The 20,192-nt window shown below is 38.6% G+C and overlaps 1 protein-coding gene across 8 annotated transcripts in view; it reads left to right on the top strand.

Annotated features, from left to right (window-relative positions):
- Window positions 1-2,379: 2,379 nt before the first annotated feature.
- The window catches only part of Cep70 (centrosomal protein 70), a 46,475-nt gene continuing 28,662 nt past the window's right edge, over window positions 2,380-20,192 (top strand). The window contains exons 1-7 of one of the 8 annotated variants that reach the window (XM_033759554.1): window positions 2,380-2,557; window positions 4,903-5,004; window positions 13,057-13,173; window positions 15,257-15,382; window positions 16,667-16,757; window positions 16,868-16,991; window positions 17,379-17,559. In XM_033759554.1, the coding sequence (XP_033615445.1) occupies window positions 4,963-5,004; window positions 13,057-13,173; window positions 15,257-15,382; window positions 16,667-16,757; window positions 16,868-16,991; window positions 17,379-17,559 (681 nt within the window). In that variant the 5' untranslated portion in view covers window positions 2,380-2,557; window positions 4,903-4,962. The remainder of the gene's footprint in view (window positions 2,558-4,902; window positions 5,005-13,056; window positions 13,174-15,256; window positions 15,383-16,666; window positions 16,758-16,867; window positions 16,992-17,378; window positions 17,560-20,192) is intronic. The other 7 variants (XM_010625573.3, XM_010625574.3, XM_010625575.3 and 4 more) reach the window with 7 other exon arrangements.

Below are 20,192 nucleotides of genomic sequence, written 5' to 3'. Positions count from 1 at the left end.
TTCTTTGGAACGTCTGGTAAAGATTTCTGGTGGTCTTTCAGTATGATCGTGAAATACAAAGGCCTCCTTCAGAGTTGTTTGCTAGCGAAAACACCTTGTCCCATGCTCTCCGTGGTAGATTCCTGCTGGACAGCATAGAACCTGTATTTGCTACCGGAAGACTTGCATCATTTGACCAACTAGAAAAGACATGTTGTCAATAGCGACACCATGTGGCTATGAGATGCAATGACAATGGTGGATCCCTGAGGCCTTTTCTCCCAGTGTGGAATGTGGATTTTCCCTTTAAATATTTTTGACCAGCTAACCCCTTATAAATTTTTGGAAATGGTGGACAGGAGTCTAGTTTTAGATTGTGAATTTACTAAACAAAAATATCAGGTTGAGCTCATTTATTACAGGTAGCTAAGTTAGATAAAAATTAATATACAGAGAGGGATCGGGTCCTCAAAGAAGTCAGCCAAAAACATCAGAACTTGCTGAGGAATTGTGGCTAGAGGCACATCTGAAAAGAGTCAGGCCTGTGGATGGATAATCAGTAGCTAGGCCTGGAAGATAAATAGCAATTTGAGATTAAATTGTAATTAGCACCACCTGGTCTAGTGGGCCCTGATAGGTATCAGGTGCTTAGCTGGATGACCAGGTAATCCAGACCCATACTCTCCCCTTCCCAAAAGTACCTTTGTTTTTCCCAAGTACCCTTGCTACATGACTCATTTCCCTATTGGATCAATATTAACTAAGCAGCTATACAGTACTCGATCCTACATTGTGACTTTGCTGTATAAATTACCCCTGACAAAGGACCTTGGTGGCCACCCTATTTGAGACTCCTCTTAGAAACCCAAGAGCTTTTTTTTTTCTTTTGGTATCAGGGAATCAAACTCAGGATCTTGCACTTGCAAGGCAGATGGCGGCACCACTGAGTTAAATCCCCAGACCCAAGAGCTATTCTTTTCCCCGCTCATTTCCAATAAAACTCTCTTTTCTTTGATTCTTGACTTCATTTCTCTATATTGTGAAACCATACACTTGGTACATTTGACATCTAACAGGGTGGAAATTATATTTTTCTTGTATCAATCTTTGTGTTTGAATAAACTGATCATATTCATACACTGTGGAACATACTTGTACAGATTTTTAAAAACATATATCAGGGTGAAAGAAAAGGAAGCTTGAAGCCATCAAAGCAAAACTGTTTCCATTGTATATACCCTAGAAAATATGTCAGTGGTTTCCTATCACCTCCTGGATAAAGTCCCAGCACCATATCCCATCTCCTAAGGCCTTTCTTTGCTTCTTAATGATGTAACACAGATTCCTCAGGAAGCCTTCAGTAAGTTCTATTATATTTGTAAATGTTTTAGGAATTAGGTTTGTAGTTTTTGGGAAGGGAGATATGCTCTGGCCCAAGAAGTGTTCTCTACTTTTCCTCACTGTTTTGTTGGGGAACTCTTACTTTTCAGAAAATTTTAAGGAGCCCTCTACATATGCCTTCCTCCCTCTTGGCTGCATAGTGGAGTCATCCAAGGAGCCTTAGACATTCTGAACACCTGGGTCCTATTTCAGTGATTCTAACTTAATGGGCCAGGGTCTTAAGCATCGAGTTTTCAAAGCTTCCCAGGTGATTCAAATGTGCAGCCAGGATTGTGCCACGCCGGCCTCGGAGACTCCAGCGACAGCCTTACGTACAGTAATCCTTTCCCTCCTGCGCCTGCGCGCCCTTCTCTGAGCAGGCTTATCACACGATCATGAATGTATACCTATCTCCTTAACTTCTACGCATCAGTCAAGCATCTCTGCATTGGTGCAGCCTAACGTAGGGCCTTGCACTTCGTAAACTTGAAAAATGCTGAACGAGTGGGTGAAACGTTATCAACAAATGTTTGGGTCTTCCAATGGCAGCTGCTACCGTGGTCAGCCTGGGCTGGAACATGTTGACCGGCCCCCAGAAAGAGCTCACAGTTAAGGTGAGGAGAGAGAGAGCCGGGGTGGGTATCGAAAGGGGTGACCGGGAAGTCCAGACTTCACTTTGACCTGCAGCCACAAATATGTATTTTTTTAAAAATTCATTAATTTTACTGGTACATTTTAGGTATACAATATACTGGCAATCGTTATTGGGAATCTATACCTTTACATAATATAGCTCGGTTCTCATTTTGACAAATACGTGTATTTCTGACAACTTCTGGATAAACAAGGTTCCAAATGTGCGCCCAAGTGCCTACCTGGCTGAAGTCTGTGGGGGGGGGCGCTGGGCGTGCTACGTCAGCAACGCGGGCTACGTCTATGTCAGCGATAAGCCCCGCCCCCAGCAGCGGAGCCAACCAGAGTACACGGCGGGCCCAGCCTTCCCGGGCTGCCCGAGAGAGTCGCTCGGAGTATTTAGGAGGCCGAGCGGGGATGGGGGGTGGGGTTGCTCCCTCGACGCGCCCGGGCTCGATTGGCTGGCCTTCCTAGCCGCGGCGGTACCGGTGGCTGAGGCGAAGATTCAACCGCTGAGCAGAGCCGGGCGGGACTGGCTACCGGTGGGAGGCGGCGGCTGAAAAACGTGAGTTGTGTTTGAGGTCGCTGAAGGTGTTATCAGAGACCTCGTCCTAGAAGACCCCCAGACTTGGCGGCACACGAGACCGCGGGGAGGAGCCCTTGGGACCGGTCTACGCTAATTAAAAATCTGTGGAGGTTTAGAGCTTGGACAAACCTGGTTTGCCGCCGGGCTTGTCAGTTCTTTGTGCACTTCGGAAAGCCTCGGTGCCTGTTTGTTTGTAAATGTAGTAGTAAGTGTCGCCTGACGAGATTGTGAAGGCTGAATCGTGCCATGGTGCGATGATGATAAAGCCGGGAACAGACTATACGTAGTTTCTGGGAACTGTACTCACTCCCTCCGCAAGAGTCCGTTGCAACTGGTCCGCTCGCCCCGGTGTTCGGCGTCCGAGTCTGCGATCGCTGGAAGCAAAGCGAGGGGATCTCGGGGCACAGGTGGCTGGGTGTCCCTTACTCTGCCCATTTAGGCTCGTTCCGGGGGCATTCTGACTATGTGGCGTCTACTTTGATTTTTGTTTGTTTTTTGAGATACGGTTCCGCTGTGCAGTTCAGTCTGGCCTTGAATTTACGGTGATCCTCTTGCCTCAGCCTCCTGAGTGCTGGGATCACTGGCTGCTCAACCAGGCCGGCTTTACACTGATTCTTTTAAGAGACATTAGAAACCCAGCAGAAGGGTCTTGATTGCCTATTTGATTTATATCGGTACTGGAGATTGAACCTAGGGCCTTTGCACTGAGCTGCATTTCTCAAGACCTCCTGCTTACCTCCTTTTCTTGGAGAAACAGGATCTCACATAGTTGCTCAGTTTGTCCAGGCTGGGCTGGAACTTGGAGATCCTTCTGCCTCGACCTCCCAGAATAATGGGACTACAGGTGTGTGTGGCCATCTTATTTTTAATCATGATAATATTTAACACTCAGGCATTATTCATTAGCTACAATCCTTTGCATAAGATTCATTTTATTTCCTTTTTTCTTTTTAAAGATTATGAATAGACCACCCAAAAGGGCAAGAGGTAGCTGGCTGGCTTGGAGTTTCATGGCAGTTTTTGCTTCAGAGCAGCAAAAACTGCTCTGTCCCTTTAGTAACTTCTCCTGGGGCTGAATAATGGTTAAGATAATATCCAGTCCTAATTTCCACTCCTTACTGTAGATTTATTTTTTTCTCAGGAACCTTAAAACAGCACATTTCAATATTTTGGAGCAATATTTATGTGAGCAGAGAACAGAAACATGTAAAGAATTACGTTCACTTATTGCAATGATTTCAAAGATATACTTTGAGATCCTTGCTGATTTTGGTGTGACTCATTTGAAAAAGAACAGACGCTGCTCATAGTTTATTTCCAGGTTTCTTCTACAAAAATGGTGAAGAATAATGTATGTGCACGTTACAGTGGCTTTAGACCTTTAAAGAACAATTTAAAGAAAGGCTCTTGGGAAACAGTGCTAGAATATTCCCCGTCCTTTTTTTTTTTTTTTTCTTTTTGCACTTAGCTTTATATACCATATACCAGTGGTGGTGAGCCTATGGGGTATGAACCATACAGCAGGCTGTTTGTATCATTGAAAGCTCTAAAAGGTTTGCCATCACTGCCATATACAAACCTATTGTTACCTCTCTATCCCTTACTCGTATAGTTTTGTTTTTTGAGACAGTGTCTCACTATGTAGTCTAGGCTGACCCTGAACTTACTATATAGTTGAGGCTGGCCTTGAACACATGGCAGTCCTTTTGCCTCAGCCTGCTGAGCGCTGAAATCACAGGCATGTGCCGCCACTCATAGCATCCTGTACTCTTTGTGTCAGTGACACTTATTAGACCTACAACTCTGCCTTGGCCCTGGGAAGCATTTGGTCTCTTCTTGTGATTATTAAGGTTGTAAACCTGTGTCTTATGATAGCCTGAAGTAGGGAAAAAGCTGCTGCAAATTACACATTTGTTTCAGAGTAGACCTCTCAAGTAGAGGGAGGGCTTGATCACAGGTGTAAATTAGTGGTTTTCTTCCTGCCTTTGCTTTGTGATCAGTCATATTTTGTCTCTGCGAAAGTGCCTCATTTTGGTGCTGTTGTGAGTAAAGATGTCCTACCTTTGAAGCTAGAAATCTGAAATGATGATAGACTCAGATACCTAAAAAATGTTCAAACAAAACAGAAATGCTAAGAAGGGGAAAGAAGAAATAAGAGGCATGTGATACAGTAGGGAGCTGTGGGGGCCATTAGCAGTCACTGCAGTTGTTTGGGTTTGGTGGATGCCAGAACCACAGACGCCTGCTCTGGGAAAAACACAAGGCCATTCTTACTAACAGGTTGAATCTTTTAAAATTTTGGTCTGTATCTTTTTGAAACCTAGATGAAGATCCAGTTTCGAACATGAGACTCATTAGGTGATCATTTCATTGAGATAACTTGAATGACCAGGTGTAAAGTGCAAGAGGAATGTACAATGACTGAGGTATGTCTCATGGGACAGATGACTCTAGATATTGGAAGGTCATGAAAAAATTTATTATTTATTGAATATTATGCTAGCTATAGTGCATATTTTTTTAGCATCCTGATAATCTTGTCAGGTAAATACGTTTTAAAAGTCAGTAAGGAAACTGAAGCTTAGAGGGATTAAGACAGTACACACGATCACCAACAACACAGCCAATTACCAGCTCTAACCACCACATTTGTTATGCTGTATGCCAGGCACTGTTCTGTGTTCTTTCCATATGAACTCTTCTATTCTTCACAATAATCCTGTGAACTAAGTACTTTTATTATCTCATTTTTTTAAATGAGAAAATTGAAGTATTAGAAAAGTAATGCTTTTTTGGCTGTGTGTTATGTGTATGTCTACCAGCTTTCTTTTGGTCAGCATGTATTCCTTTTAGGAAAAATATTTTTATTATAAAATGAATTTTTTATTATGAAGTAAAACAGAACCCTCATATACTAAACTTGTAACTTAATGAATTATTATAACATGATACCATACAGTATGCTAGAGCTCCTCCACTGTCCTATCCTACAAACAGCTCCTGTGCTCCTGTTACTTGCCATTCTCCTGATGTCTTAGTCACTTTCTCATTGCTGGGACAAAATACTCGACACCTACAACTTAAAAGAGGAAAGATTTATTTTGACTCACGGTTTTCAAAATTTTGGTCCATGGTCCACCAGCTGCAAGAAGTCAGAAATCGCACGATGGAAGAGGCTGGCCAGAGAAAAGCTGCTCATATCGTGGTGCTCATAAAACAGAGAACAGGGAGGAACCCAGGAGGGAGATATATGCTTCTAGGTCAGGCTCCCAGTTACCTGCCTCTTTTGACCAGACCCCCAATCTCTAACAGCAGGTCAACTATAGCACCCTCATAATCCAGTCTCTTTCTACAAGCCCCACCTCTAAACGCATGAGACTTCTGGGGGACATTTTTTTTCCCCCTTCTGGTACTGGGGATCGAACTCAGGACCTTGCACTTGAGAGGCAGGTGTGGCACCACTGAGCTAAATCCCCAGCCCCACGGGGAACATTTTCAATCTTAACCATGACACCTGATTTTTATAGTAATTATTTCTCCTTCTTACAAATGTCCAGTTTTGTGCCTATAATCTTGCCCATTAAGAAAGTGTTTAAGGAATCTGTAGGTTTTTCTTCACTTCTTTCCTTTGTTATAATTATCTGGTTAGGTCTCTGGGTGGGTTGACCTGTATATTTCCTATAGTCTGAATTCTGCTGGTTGTAATCTCGTATTCCATTCGTTATGCTTCTTTGCCCTTAGTAATTCTTGCACATTGTTAGCGGGATCCAAAACTGAATCCCTTAGGTAATTCTTTGAATAGTGTTTGGCAAGACTATAAGAGGCTCATAATGTTTTATTGTCTTTGTCCTTTTGCTCTCAGCAACTGTTGATACTTGACTATGTCCATTTACTGAGGGTTGAAAAATAGTGATATTTATCTTTTTATATTAGTTGGAATACTAGTCCACCTATCATTTGGATATCCAGAAGTGCAGATTATATAGGAAAGCAGAATAATGATTCCCTCCATTTATTTATTTTCTTAATAATGAATTGGTTCCTTCTTTTCTGAAGGTAATTGTTATGGCTTGTGTTTAGATGTTCCCCCAAAGCTTCAGGCAGTCAGAGGTGGGGTTTTTTCACAAGTGGCTGGATCCTGAGTGTGTGATTGTTTCATGGGGCAATACTAGGATTTAAGGGTGTTAGTGCTATCTGCCCTAAGGGTGGATAACCTGGATACAGTATAAGGGACAGAAAGAGGCTTGCTTCTTATTTGTAGCTTGTCACTTTCTTGTTTTGCTACCTTCTGCCCACCATGAACTGTTTCCTCCTCTGCCACGCCCCTCTGCCATGCCAATTTACCTTGGAACCAGCCAACTATGAGCAATTTTAAAAGATCTGGCATCACTTAAAACTCATAAATGCAGTATTACATGTTGGGTTTAAATTCATTGCCGTTATTATCATTGTTGAAGTTCATATTGTCTCATCTTTGGCTAGTGGAAATCTATTCAATAAGTCCTTTTTTTTTGTTTGGTTTTTTGAGACAGGGTCTCACTATGTAGTTCAGACTGCTCTGGAACTCACTGTGTAGCCCAGGCTGGTCTCAAACTCATAGCGATCCTCCTGCCTCAGCCTCCCAGTGCTGGGATTACAGGCATGCACCACCACGCCTGGTTCAATAAGTCTTTTTGATTGGACCCTCATCATTTTTGATACTCTTGTTATCTGATCAGTCTCTGTCCCAGAGCTAAAGTCTAAAGTATGTTTTTTTTTTTTTTTTTTTTTTTTTTTTTTTTTTGCTTTGTTTTCTGTTTTTGAGAGTGTTGGTGGTGGTGTTTTTCTCCCCCACCCCCACCCCAGTTAGAAAAAAGGAATTTTCTTTGCAGTACTGGGGATGGAACCCAGGGCCTCCTGCATGCCGGGCATGTACTCTATTACTGAGCTGAATCCCTAGCCCGTCCTTCCATTCTAAATATTTTTTAAAATTTTGAGATAGATTATTGCTAAATTGCCCAAACTGGCCTTGAACTTAGTGATCCTCCTGCTACAGCCTCCTGAATATATGGGATTACAGGCATGAACTACCACACCTAGATAAGAATTTTTATTTTACAGTAAAGTCCAGTAATTTTATTAGATTTAATCTAGTTTTGATGATGTTTGTTCTGAGTCAGTGCTCTCAGATACTTGATATGCTCTTTCCATATATAGCTGCAAATTTTTTTTCAACTCCAGGAAACAGCTTACTTAAAATTTACTTTATTGATAGATGTGAATATATCATTGTATGTGTTTAAAGTGTAAAATTTGAGAACTTTTAACATACATGTGCTCCTGTGAAACCATCACCATAGTCAGGATGTGGATATGTCTGTTATCCCCTAGATTTCCTTGTTTCCCTTAGTCTTCTTTCTCTTCCCAGTCTTTCATTATCCCAGCAGCCCCTGATCTGCTGTCACCACTTTGTAAAGTTTCAAATCAGTGCTGTCACAGAGTATTCTTTTTTGGTCTGGTCTGATGTGTTGCGTTTGAGTGAGTGTGTATTTGCTGTAAGGCAGATTATACACACACACACACACACATACACACACACACACACATGTATATATGGTACTGGGGATTGAACTCAAGTCCTTGTGCTTGCCAGATTTTATATTTTTAAGTTGTAAAAATGTAAACATCAAAAATTCAGACTTGTCCATATAAGAGTAGTTCTAGACGTTTAAAAGTTGGGGTTTGGAAAAAGCAATTTGTGCATGCCTTAAAACACGCAATCCATGAATAGTATATAACCACTCAATTCAGTTATTTCTACATGTAGCCTTTATTTCAGGTTGCTCTACATAAAAGAGAAGGCAATATCTAGACCTCATTATTGCTGGTTCAAGCTGTTGTTTAAAGAAATGATGCAAAATAAGAGCTCACTTTGAGTAGTATATAGTGCACAAATTTTGATCATTACTACGAAAAGGTGTAGTCTAAATTTCAGTTCTGCCTCCTTTAGTGTATTGGAAATGTATGTGTACATTTGAGCAAGAATAAATGAATTGCTGGTTTGTTTGTTTATTTATTTATTTGTTTATTTTGGTTTTTTGAGACAGGATCTCACTATGTAGTTGAGACTGACCTGGAACGCACTATGTAGCTCAGGCTGGTCTCGAACTCACAGCGATCCTCCTGCCTCAGCCTCCCAAGTGCTGGAATTACAGGTGTGCACCACCACTCCCAGCCAATGAATTACTGGTTTTAAAATGAAACATTTTTTTATGTGGTGACACTTGGGAGGCTGAGACAGAAGGATTGCCCTGTGTTTGAGACCAGCCTGGGTGAGACACTCTCTCATAATGTAAAAGAAACATTAATTTTTGCTTACAGTATAGAAACAAAGCTGGCATGTCTATTTTTTTTTTTTTGGTACTGGGGATCAAACTCAGGCCCTTGTGCTTGCGAGGCAAGTGGCATGTCAGGATTGGAGATTTAGCTCAGTGGTTCCGCCCCCTGCCTCACAAGCACAAGGGCCTGAGTTTGATACCTGGTACCAAAAATAAAAAAGGGGAAAGGACATTTTTTTTCCCTTTTTATTTTTATTTTTTTAGTGCATGTTTGCAGTATACAATGTTTTGTTTTTGCTTTTTGGTACACAGTGATTACATTTATTGTGGGGAGTTTGTACATGTACATAACACATCTTAATTTTGTTTGTTTGTTTGTTTGTTTGAGACAAGGTCTTACTACATAGTCCAGGATTATTTTAAGCTTGTGGCAATCCTCCTGCCTCAGCCTCCTAAGTGCTGGGATTACAGGTGTGCACCAATGTGCCCATCAACACATCTTAATTCTTTTTTGTGCCCCCAACCCTCCCATCTTTCCCTGCTCTCTCCAATTCCTGTCCTCCTTCCCATTTGCAAAAGCTCTATTTCCATTTTTTCAGTTTTTTGTAATCCCCTTACCCTTCTTTCTCTCCCTTCTCCATCTCTTCTACCCCTTTCCTTTTGAAAAAAAAAAACTACACTACCTATTTTATTTTGCTCTTTATTTATATTTTGGTTTTCCTCATATGAGAGAAACCATGTGATATTTAAACTTCTGTGTGTGATTTATTTCACTTAATATAGTCTCAAGGTACATCCATTTATAAATGCCTCACATTTATCCTTCTTTATGGCAGAGTAGTACTCCATTGTGTATAAATACCACATTTTCTTTATCCATTCAGCATTTGTTATTTGATTTCTTGATAGCCATTCTTTCTGGAGTAAGATAGTATCTTAGTGTTTTAATTTATATTTTTCTTATGGCTGTTATGTTGAGCAGTTTTTCAGGTATTTCTTGGCCATCTGTACTTTTGAGAATTATCTGTTTATTTCAGTTGCCCATTTTTTTATTGTGTCTTTCATTTTGGTGGTTCTAATATTTTGAGTTTTGTATATATTCTATATGTCAGTCTTCTGTCGGAGGAATAGCTAGAAAAACAATTTCCACTCTGTGGGCTCTCTATTCTGTTGGTTGTTTCCTTCAATGTACAAAAGCTTTTTAATTTGATATGATCCCATTTGCTGATTCTTGGTATTTTTGTGTCATTGGGGTTCTGTTCAGAAAGTCTTTCCTCACTCTTTTTTTTTTTTTTTAATTTTATTGAGTTTATTGGTACATTTTAGGGATACAGTACAGTTACATTCATTGTTGGGATCATGTACCTCTACATGGCAAGTCTTGATTCTCATTTTTTCCCCTTACCTCTGCCCTCCCTTCACCCCCTCCTCCCCTCCCCATCTACAAACACTTTATTTTCATCTTTTCATTCTCTCACATTTTTTTCTTTTCCATTTTTGTTCTTCCCCTACGCATCACACCTTCCCTACACCTTTAGCTCCTTTCTTCAAATTTCTAAATGTCAGTAATCTTATTAGAATCTTATGCATTGTTGCAGAATATTCACACCAGGGAAACTATTTGGTATTTACACATGTGTGACTTATTTATTTCACTTAGGAGTATATCTTCAATATGTATCCATTTTCCTATGTATCAATCTATTCTCTCGCTCTTTATGGCTGAGTAATATTCCATTTTATAGAAAAACCACAACTTCTTTATCCAGTTTCCAACGGATGGGCAAATAGGCTGTTTCCAAGATTTAGCTATTACCAACTGTGCCGCTATAAACATGGGTGCACATACTTCTCTGTGATATGATTCTTTTAGTTCTCTTGGAAAGATACCCAGCAGAGGGATGGCTGGGTCAAATGGAACCTCCAGTCCAAGCTCTTTGAGGTATCTCCATATTGATTTCCATAGTGGTTGCACTAGTCTGCACTCCCACCAACAATGGAGGAGGGTTCCTTTCTCCCCACAACCCTGCCAACATTTGCTATTGTGTGATTTCTTGATAGCAGCCATTCTTTGTGGGGTGAGGTGGAATCTCAGTGTTGTTTTCATCTGCATCTCTCGAATGACCAGTGATGTGGAACATTTTTTCATATATTTTCTTGCTGCCTTTACTTCTTTGTCTGAGAAATATCTATTCATTTCGGATGCCCATTTTTGAATCGGGTCTTTATATTTGGGGGGACTGATTGTTTTGAGTTCTTTATATATCCTTGATAATAGTCCTTTGTCTGAGGTACAGCTGGTAAAAATTTTTTCCTACATTGTAGATTGTCTCTTAGTTTTGCTAATGGTTTCTTTTGAAGTACAGAAGCTTTTTAGTAAGATGAGATCCCAGTTGTTGATTCTATCTGCTAGTTCCCTTTCCTCACTCTTAATGTCTTCAAAGGTTTTACCTATTTTATCTTCCAGCAAATTGTTTCTGTTTTAACGTTTAGATCTTTGGTCCATTTTTATTTCAATTTGCTATGTGGTGAGATACATGGGTCTAGACCCAGTCTTTTGCATATGGGTAGCAATTTCCCTAGTGTCATTTATTAATTCACGATGGGGCCATAATTCATATGTCTCACTGTCCAGTGGCTCTGATTTGAACATGTTACTTTCCTGTGGATTTGAACCACTAGTTGTATATGCATGACTGTCCTGTCCAGTAAAGTGTACCCCTGATGGTACAAATGGATCTAATCACTTTTATTGGTGATACATGTACCTGCAGTGATATAGGCCACCTGATGGGACAATTGTGCACAAGCACAATTTCCTGTAGTTCAAGAAAGCAAGACTATGTTAAAGAAGATATCTTTCCTCCAGTGTATGTTTTTGGCCCCTTGGTCTTTTATTTTTTTAAGATATTGAAGATCTACTGTTCTCTGTTTTCTCTTTTAAAAGGCAATGATTTAGCCACATTAATAGGAAGACATTCTAAAACAGATGTTCAGTGTCATGTGGAAAAACAAATCATAGTTATGACTTTAAAGAAAAGATAATGCAGTTGATAGTATAATACACAGGGGGGAAAAGCATTTGTTTTGGAGGTAATACGTGGGAGGAGTTAGGCCTAAAACTCATATGAAAGACTTTGAAGTTAAGGATATCACAGAGAGGTAGCAATAGTTTTGTTTTCAACTTTTTCAATAGAACTTGTTGCAACATTATGCTTATTACCATTTGCCTCTATAAGTTTTAAATAAATTTACATATGTGTATCATACTTCTATATACTATATATGTGTACGTATGTATATAAACATATAAAACATTTAAGTATATAAGAACCTATTTGTGTATGTAAATATATTTATAGTACACATTTCTGTAGGTGGTAAGTATGAGGTGAAGTGAAAAGACTGTAAGTAATTCTTAGACCAAAGATGATACTCCTGACTATATGGCAAGGGTACTTACTAGTGATTTAAATCCTAAAAGTAGGTCTTATTTTTAGAAGATAGAAAACAAGTACCAAAATCTTACCATCTGGCTAACCCCCTCCTTTCATCTTCAACTTTGGTTTTCTACATTGCTCAGTCTCCATTTTTCTATTAAAACTATCGGCTCTACATGTTAGCTTTTGGTCACTGTGACCAAATTACCTGAAAAAAAAAAAAAAGATTTATTTTGGTCCGTAGTTTCAGGAGTGTTAGTCCATGGTCTCTGACACCTTTACTCCTGGGCCGTGAGGTGAGATGGAACATCATGGCAGAAGGGTATGGAGGAGCAAAGTTGCTCAGCTCATTGCAGTCAAGAAGCAGAGAGATCAGCAGAGCCACAGAGACAAGGACCAAGATATTCCCCACGGTCAGGACACATCATCTACTCCCTTAACTAGACCCTATTTCCTGTTACTATCATATTATCACTTGTGTCTAGATGTCCCCCCAAAGCCTTGTGTAGTCATAGGTGGAGCTTTTCAGAGGTGGCTGTAGCTATAGTGTATGATTGCTAAATTAGTCCACTGATCGGTGTGGTGTAGTTCTGGGTGTGGATAAGGGGAAGGTCCGCCCTGGGTGTGAGTGCTGCCCTCCCGAAGGGCGGGTAGCCTGGATAGACTGTAAGGGACAGAAAGATGGTTGCTTTTATCACTTGTCCCTTGCTGCTGCTGTCAGTGTTTGCTGTTTCACTCCTTGCTGCTGTATCTGCTGCTGCCTCCTGCCTGTACTGTTATTGCTTCTCTGCACCCTGCCTTGGAGCCAGCCAATTATGAACTGAAACCTCTACAAACTGTGAGTCAAAATAAACCTTTCCTTAACTTTGGGTGTCGAGTATTTTGTCACAGAAACATAAAAAGTAACTAACATACATCACCTCCCAAAAATGCCATCTAGTTATCAGTGGACTAGTGTGCTAATGAAATTAGAGCCATCATTATCCATCTACATCTCCAGAGACCATCAGCAACCAAACCTTTAGCACAAGAGTTTTCCGAATACATTTCAAATTTGAACCAAAACATTCTACTAACCAAATATTACCCAAATTTACTAGGTACTGACAGTCAATCAATTTTGTGGTCCTGGAGATCAAACCTAGTATTTCACACACACATTATCACTGAGCTATTTCCTGCAGCCCCTAAGAAAAATATTTTTAAGAAATTTTGGTTTTAAACTATAAGGTTACTCAGTTCTCAGGTATCCATTGGGAATATTTTGCGTCTCTCTAGTTCTCTAATCATAAGAAAATATGCCAATATAAGATTACCAAGTGGAGAACAATGTAAGAATAGTTTTATGATGTATTCTTTTTTGCGAGGGGTTTCTTTGAGACAGGGTCTCACTATGTAGTCGAGACTAACCTGGAACTCACTATGTAGCCCAGGCTGGTCTTGGAACTCACAGCGATCCTCCTGCCTCAGCCTCCTAAGTGCTGGGATTACAGGCGTGCGCCACCACGCTGAGTTATGATATATTTTTAATAATTACGGTGTCAGAGTTCTTTCTTTTTTTACATTCTTCTTATGACTTATTTTCTGGGTACCATAGTTATGTTTGATGTTTTTAAAAGATGTATTAGAAACATTTCTGTGGGAATAATTTGTGTCCTTTCTCCAGAGAAGATTCCATTTGCTTCTGCCAGATGCTTAGCAGTACAATCTTCTTTTTTAAAAACTTTTAAAATTAATTTTATTGGTATATTTGAGATATACAGTATAATGATTTTCATCATTGGAAATTTGCACCTTTACACAATCCATCTTGGTTCTTATTTTTCCCCACACCCCTGTCCTCCCTTCAACCCCTCCGGGGCCTCCCCATTTACAAAGACTTTGTTTCCATCTTTTCTTTTTCTCATATTAATTCCATTTCCCTCTTCCTTTTCTCCTGTCCCTCCCATTTCCCCTTTGCACCTTTTCTTCCTATTAGTACAGTATTCTTAAGGTACTAAAAGAATCCGGCAGAGAGGGAGCCAGTTTAAGTCGGAGTGACTGATTTTTGGCGCTCATTTGCTTTCGCAGCTCTTTGCAATTGGTAATGCCTTCAAGGAAAAAAAAAAGGTTCTTACCTTTTCAGTGCCAAATTCCTTAGCGGCTCTTACATACCTGATGCATGTTTTAAATCCACATACATGGCAACCAGGGAGCCCAGAGCAACCTTTTCCAGCAGTTGTGGCATTATTTTGTCCTCATACGTCTGGCCTCCTTGGTATGCATGGTTGGTTTATGTCTCCTTGTAACTGTCACTCCTTTGTTGTTGTCGTCCTGACTCCCTGAGTCCAGTCTTTTCTGAATTGATTAACTGTGCCTATCTTATCTTTCCAAGGACCCCCTTCAAACTCTGAAATTCCATGATTCTAATGCATATGTAACTTTGCTTCTGGAAAAGAATTATATCTGTATATCAGAGAAACCTAGGAAATTCTTTGCTCTACAATAGCAATCTCAGATAAGAGTAAGTGATGGTAGAGCGGACCATACGAATTCTTTTGTGCCAACCAGAAGCATTTGTTGTACTTGGAAATAAAGACCACCTAACAAAGTGATACTCCATTTATCTTTAGAGTCCAGTAACTTGTAGGCCTGGCTTATAACTCTTGGTAAAACACGGTTCTTTTAAGTGTTTGGATAACAACTTCCAAAAGATATTTTATTAGTGTCACGTCTTTTTTACATTATCTTGTTAAAACTATTTTCTCTATTATTCTCTGTGTATGTAAAATCCCATAATGTCTTCCCCTCCAGCGGAAAACATTGTCAGATAGGGTTTATCCAAATAAATCTTACAGACATTGCCTAATTTGCCCTGCAAGAATAATAGATTATTTTAAATATAATTTCCTTTAATTCCTATTGTACTTTTTAAAATTTAGGCAACTCAAATTATTTTATTGCCAACCTCTACCTCTTTGGATTCTGCAAGAGAAACAATGCCGCCAGCAGCCCCTAAAGCCCAAGAATCCAGTCAGTTATCAAACAGACTCATGATTGAAAAACAGGTAAATTTTCATTTTTTTTTTTTTACCTGTGATCAAACTCTGGACCTTGCACTTGTAAGGCAGGTGGCGGAACCATTGAGCTAAATCTTCAGCCCCAACTTTCAAATATTTTAAGATACTGTTTCTGTGTGCCAAAAAATGTTAGGTCTACAGATGTGAAATATCTCACAAAATAAAGCTTCTTTGGCCAAATAATTTTAGGGAATTCTGGATTGGAGACTGTTAAATATCTTTGTCACACTAAGACTTCACAATCTTGTCTATCTCCAAAAGGAGAAGTCAGTATTATCATTTTCCTTCTTATTTAATACTTGTTTAGTGAACATTTCATTAGATTGGGGTTTGTAGCAAGAGATGGAAATGCCTTCTCTTACTGTTTTTAGAATTTTTTCATTATGATCCAAGAGGTATCAGGTAAGAATATCATTTGAAGTGTATAACCTTTTGTAAGAGCATTTTATGTTTAAGGAGTTATAGTAAACCTCCACTGAGACACTTGTACAGAGCTTTTGGCTCCTTTTCAGGTACCAGTGATAATTTTGAATTCACCAAATAGTTAAGCTCTGTGATCTAAAGACCTAATGCATAGAAGAGTGAAAAGTTAGAGAGAAATATGTTAAAAATAAGGGGGGAAAATAGCAGCAGCCTAAAAGAAATTTATTTCAAAGAATCATCAGGGTTATTTCCTTTTTTGAGATGATAGGCTCTTTAAAATCTTGAGGCATTTAGATATGAAGAATATAGTACTTTTATTTGTATTTTGTCTGTTGTCCAAATTTGTAATCTCTGTGTGTGATACTGGGGAGAGAACTGAGGGAATCATGTGTGCTAAGCCTGTACTTTACCACTGAGCTATACCCCTAACCCCTAAGTGTTCTTTTAGAAATCATCTATTATCTTTATGTCCTTATTACTTGTTTCTTATTTTTTTCCCCATTATGATGTTTTTATTCATTACAGAGATTTAGGTTTCCCTTTTTTAGGATGTAAATTTAGAGTCCAGAGATCCAAGATTTCAGGGTGATTCTATTAGAATCTATTATCCAGATTGATAGGCTCCTTTTTAAGGTTAGACTTTGTCCAGTATACAAACAACTGTGTAAATTATTGGCTCTGTGTAGTTAGGTATGTCTTTATCTTTTCTTTTCTTTTCTTTTTTTTTTTTTTTTTTTTTTTTTTTTTTTTTTAAATTTAACTTTTTTTTTTTTTTTTTTTTTTTTTTTTTTTTTTTTTTTTTTTTTTGCTTCATGTCTTAAAGTCAATCCTTTTCTCTTGGGACTTTAGCAGGAAGAAGCAGAATGGGAAATCATAAATGTGCTGTTAATGAGGCATGGCTTAAAACCTTTGTGCCTCGTCCAAAGAACAGATCTTAAAGGTAATTAGATCTTATTGTTCTTCAAGGTAAAAAAATTATTTTTCTTTATAAAATTTTTTATATTAGTCTGTTTTTGCCTTTATTTTTACTATCATATTTTAAAAATGTAGATCTTATCATTTTTGATAAACAATCATCACAAAGGATGAGACAGAATTTGAAAATGTTGGTGGAAGAAACAGAACGTCAACAGAATGTGATACAAGAACTCATAGAAACTAATCAGCAACTTAAGTAAGAAATTGTTTGTATCCTAAAAATACTTTGAAAAGGATCCTAAAGTTTATTTTTTCATTTTGATTAAATGTTAAAATTTTAAACTTTTTGTAGATATTTAGGTAAAATTTTGATAGATAAATGTTTTGGTAATAGCTCAGAGTAGATAATGTAATTGTATTGTATTTCTTCTGTTAGTTTCTGTTTTAGAAATGTTGGCCGAGGGTGTAGCTCATTGGTAAAATGTGCTTATCATGCTCAAGGTGCTGGGCTCAGACCTTAGCACGAAAACAAAAACACAGTATTAATGCAAAGAAATTTTATAAAGTAAGTTGTTCAGTGAGCATGTTTGGTGATTTAGTTTATTTTTAATACTAAGGGGAGGAATTATGTCTATTAAATTAGAAATGAGCTTCAGCTAGAACAAAGCCGAGCAGCACATCAGGAACAACGAGCTAATGACTTGGAACAAATTATGGAGAGTGTGAAATGCAAAATTGGTGAATTAGAAGATGAGTCTCTAAACAGGGTTTGCCAGCAACAAAATAAAATGAAAGATCTGCAGAAGGAGAGTAGAACTTTACAGGTACTGAATTATGTATTTTTTAATGATGATTAATATTAAAACACCTCATAATGGTCCCAAGTGACTTCCATGTTGCTTAATTCAGTGGTTATTTCACCTATCAGTATGCTTTTTTGAAATACCTTTTGTTTGATTTCCAGAATATCCTTTTTGTTTTTCTGTCTTATTTCACTGGTTATGCAGTTCCTTTGGTGCACGTTCTTCTCATCTCTTCGACATCTTGGTGTTGGAATTCCCTAATGCTTAGTCCTTTGACCTTTTCTTTTTTTCCTATATTCCCGACAGTAATTCATGACTCACAGATTTTTATCTATAACCCAGAGTTTTCTCCTAATCCCGTACTCATAGGCAGCAATCCTATATATGTCTAATAAGCATAGGACATATGTGTAAAACTTGAGTTATTTATATAGAAATGGGTATAGTATAACATTGAAAACCTAATTTCCTTATAAAACTTATGTTAAAAGTGGGTGTTTCTTGATAGAAGGAAATGTTCAGAAAGATGAAAATGCCCTTAAAACATAATTATTTAGCTTAAGACATGTTCTTCTGTTTTTAGTATACAATTTTTTTCTAATTTTAGACTCGTTTTTGTGCTGTTTATTTCACAATTGGAAGGGAAGAAACACTGGCTTGTAGGTCTTTGGGAAAGACGTCAAGGAAATCAACATGTTTGAGATATACTGAAAGATTGCTTGTTTATTTATTTACTTATTTATTTTGGTTTTAGAGACAGGGTCTCACTATGTAGTTGAGACTGACCTGGAACTCACTATGTAGCCCAGGCTGGTCTCGAACTCACAGCGATCTTCCTGCCCTCAGCCTCCTGAGTGCTGGTGTTACAGGTGTGCACCACCACACTTGGCCTAAAATTGTTGGGGAAAAAGACAGATCATGTTGGATAGAGTATTAATATCATCAGTATCCAGTCTTGCATCATCATGTCCAGCCCATCTTTGCTTCTAATCAGCATCTAGGTACACTAGTAATTTGGGGTCATCCTATCTCAGTCTCAGAGATTGTGATAAGTGAAGTTCAGCTTCTGTCCCAAAGAAAACTGGTATAGTTCTAGTTCACCCTTACTCTTAGCATGTAGGATAAGAGCTTCCCCAGGGCCATCTATTTTGCATGGCCTCACTGTCCAGTTTTGTTTCTATAGTCCTGCCAGGCTAATACAATAGAGTAAATAAAACAATAAATAGAATAAAAAAAAATGTCTTTGCTCACTTTCATAACTTCCGTGACACCTTTTCAGATATCTCAAAACGAGAGCTATATGGCTCCAGAAAGCTAGTTGCCATACTTTGTTTCCTTTCCCCTAAGATCACAGCTCTATAATTTTTCACTGCCTTGTTAATACTTTCAAACAGATTTTTATAATACATTTTGATCATCTTTTTGAAGTGTTTTGGTTTGTTTTTTTTTTTTTTTTGGTACCGGGGATTGAACTCGGGTCCTTGCGCTTGCAAGGCAGGCCACCGAACCACTGAGCTAAATCCCTGGCCCTGAAGTGTTTCTAAGTAGGAGATTTGGTCTGAATTACCTGGTCTCTCATTTACAGAACAGGAACTGTTTAAGCCTAGTAGCATAGTTGTTTATGTTGTCAATGTGTTCTAATATAAGAAGTTCTTTGTAGGTTTGATCTATTGTGTCTTATTTGTTCAGGTCGTAGTTTGTGATATTTTCTTTATGTTCCTGGTTTCTATTATAAAGCATAGTATTTCAAAAAAAGTATTCATGGGAACTATTTGAAACTTAAGGTGAAGGCATCTTATTCCAGTGATTAAGCTGAGTCAGAACCTGATTATATCCTGTGTGGAAGAAGAGAACCTCAAGTCAAGAGTTTAGATAAAGGAGTTAGAGAAATGATAATTCCAGTATACCACGTGATAGAAGGAAATAAAGTCCTCTTTGGAGTAAGGTGCCCTTGCATATTCCATGGTTTGGGGGGAAAAGGTAAACTCAAAGAAGTGAAGTTAGCTGTCAGGGCTATCTCTTGCCCAACAGTATTTGCAGATGCCTGAACATTAAGGTCATCTGGTTTTTCCTTCATTCTGTTAATGTAGTGGGTTTTTTTCCCCCTATGTTAAATCATTCTAGCATTCCATGAGTAAATTTCTTTTGTACCTAGTGTATAATCCTTTTCATACACTGTTAAATTTGGTTTGCCAGTGTTTTGCTGAGGATCTTTGCATCAATATTTCTAATAGATATTGATATATAATTATCTTTTTATAAAGCCTCTGGCTTTGGTATTAGTGTATTGTTGGCATCATAGAATGAATTAAGAAACAGTTGATTTTTGTATGCTGCTCTTATGTGCACCTTTGCAAAACTCAGTGGTTCTAGTTTCATGACTAACTTATACAAGCAGGTGCTGGCACCCTCAGCTCCTGGCTGCAGAGGCCTTGCCTGACATCCAGGGAGTGCAGTGGTAGAGGATCAACTCTTCATGTAACCTATGCTTACTAGAAGATGTGATGGTACCAGCAGCTGAGAGTTTTTTCTGTTTGAAAATTACTAAATCTCAACAAACTTGATACAATCAACAGATGAACATGTGCTTAAATATGGGTGTCCTTTTTTGAAAATAATATATGTGTGTAATGTGCAGGCAGTATAGGAAAAAT

Source organism: Fukomys damarensis, unplaced genomic scaffold (assembly GCF_012274545.1).
Source record: "Fukomys damarensis isolate Sample0158 unplaced genomic scaffold, DMR_v1.0_HiC HiC_scaffold_37, whole genome shotgun sequence".
In the NCBI taxonomy this organism is placed as follows: Eukaryota; Metazoa; Chordata; class Mammalia; order Rodentia; family Bathyergidae; genus Fukomys; species Fukomys damarensis.
This window is presented reverse-complemented; position numbering and strand designations above follow the sequence as displayed.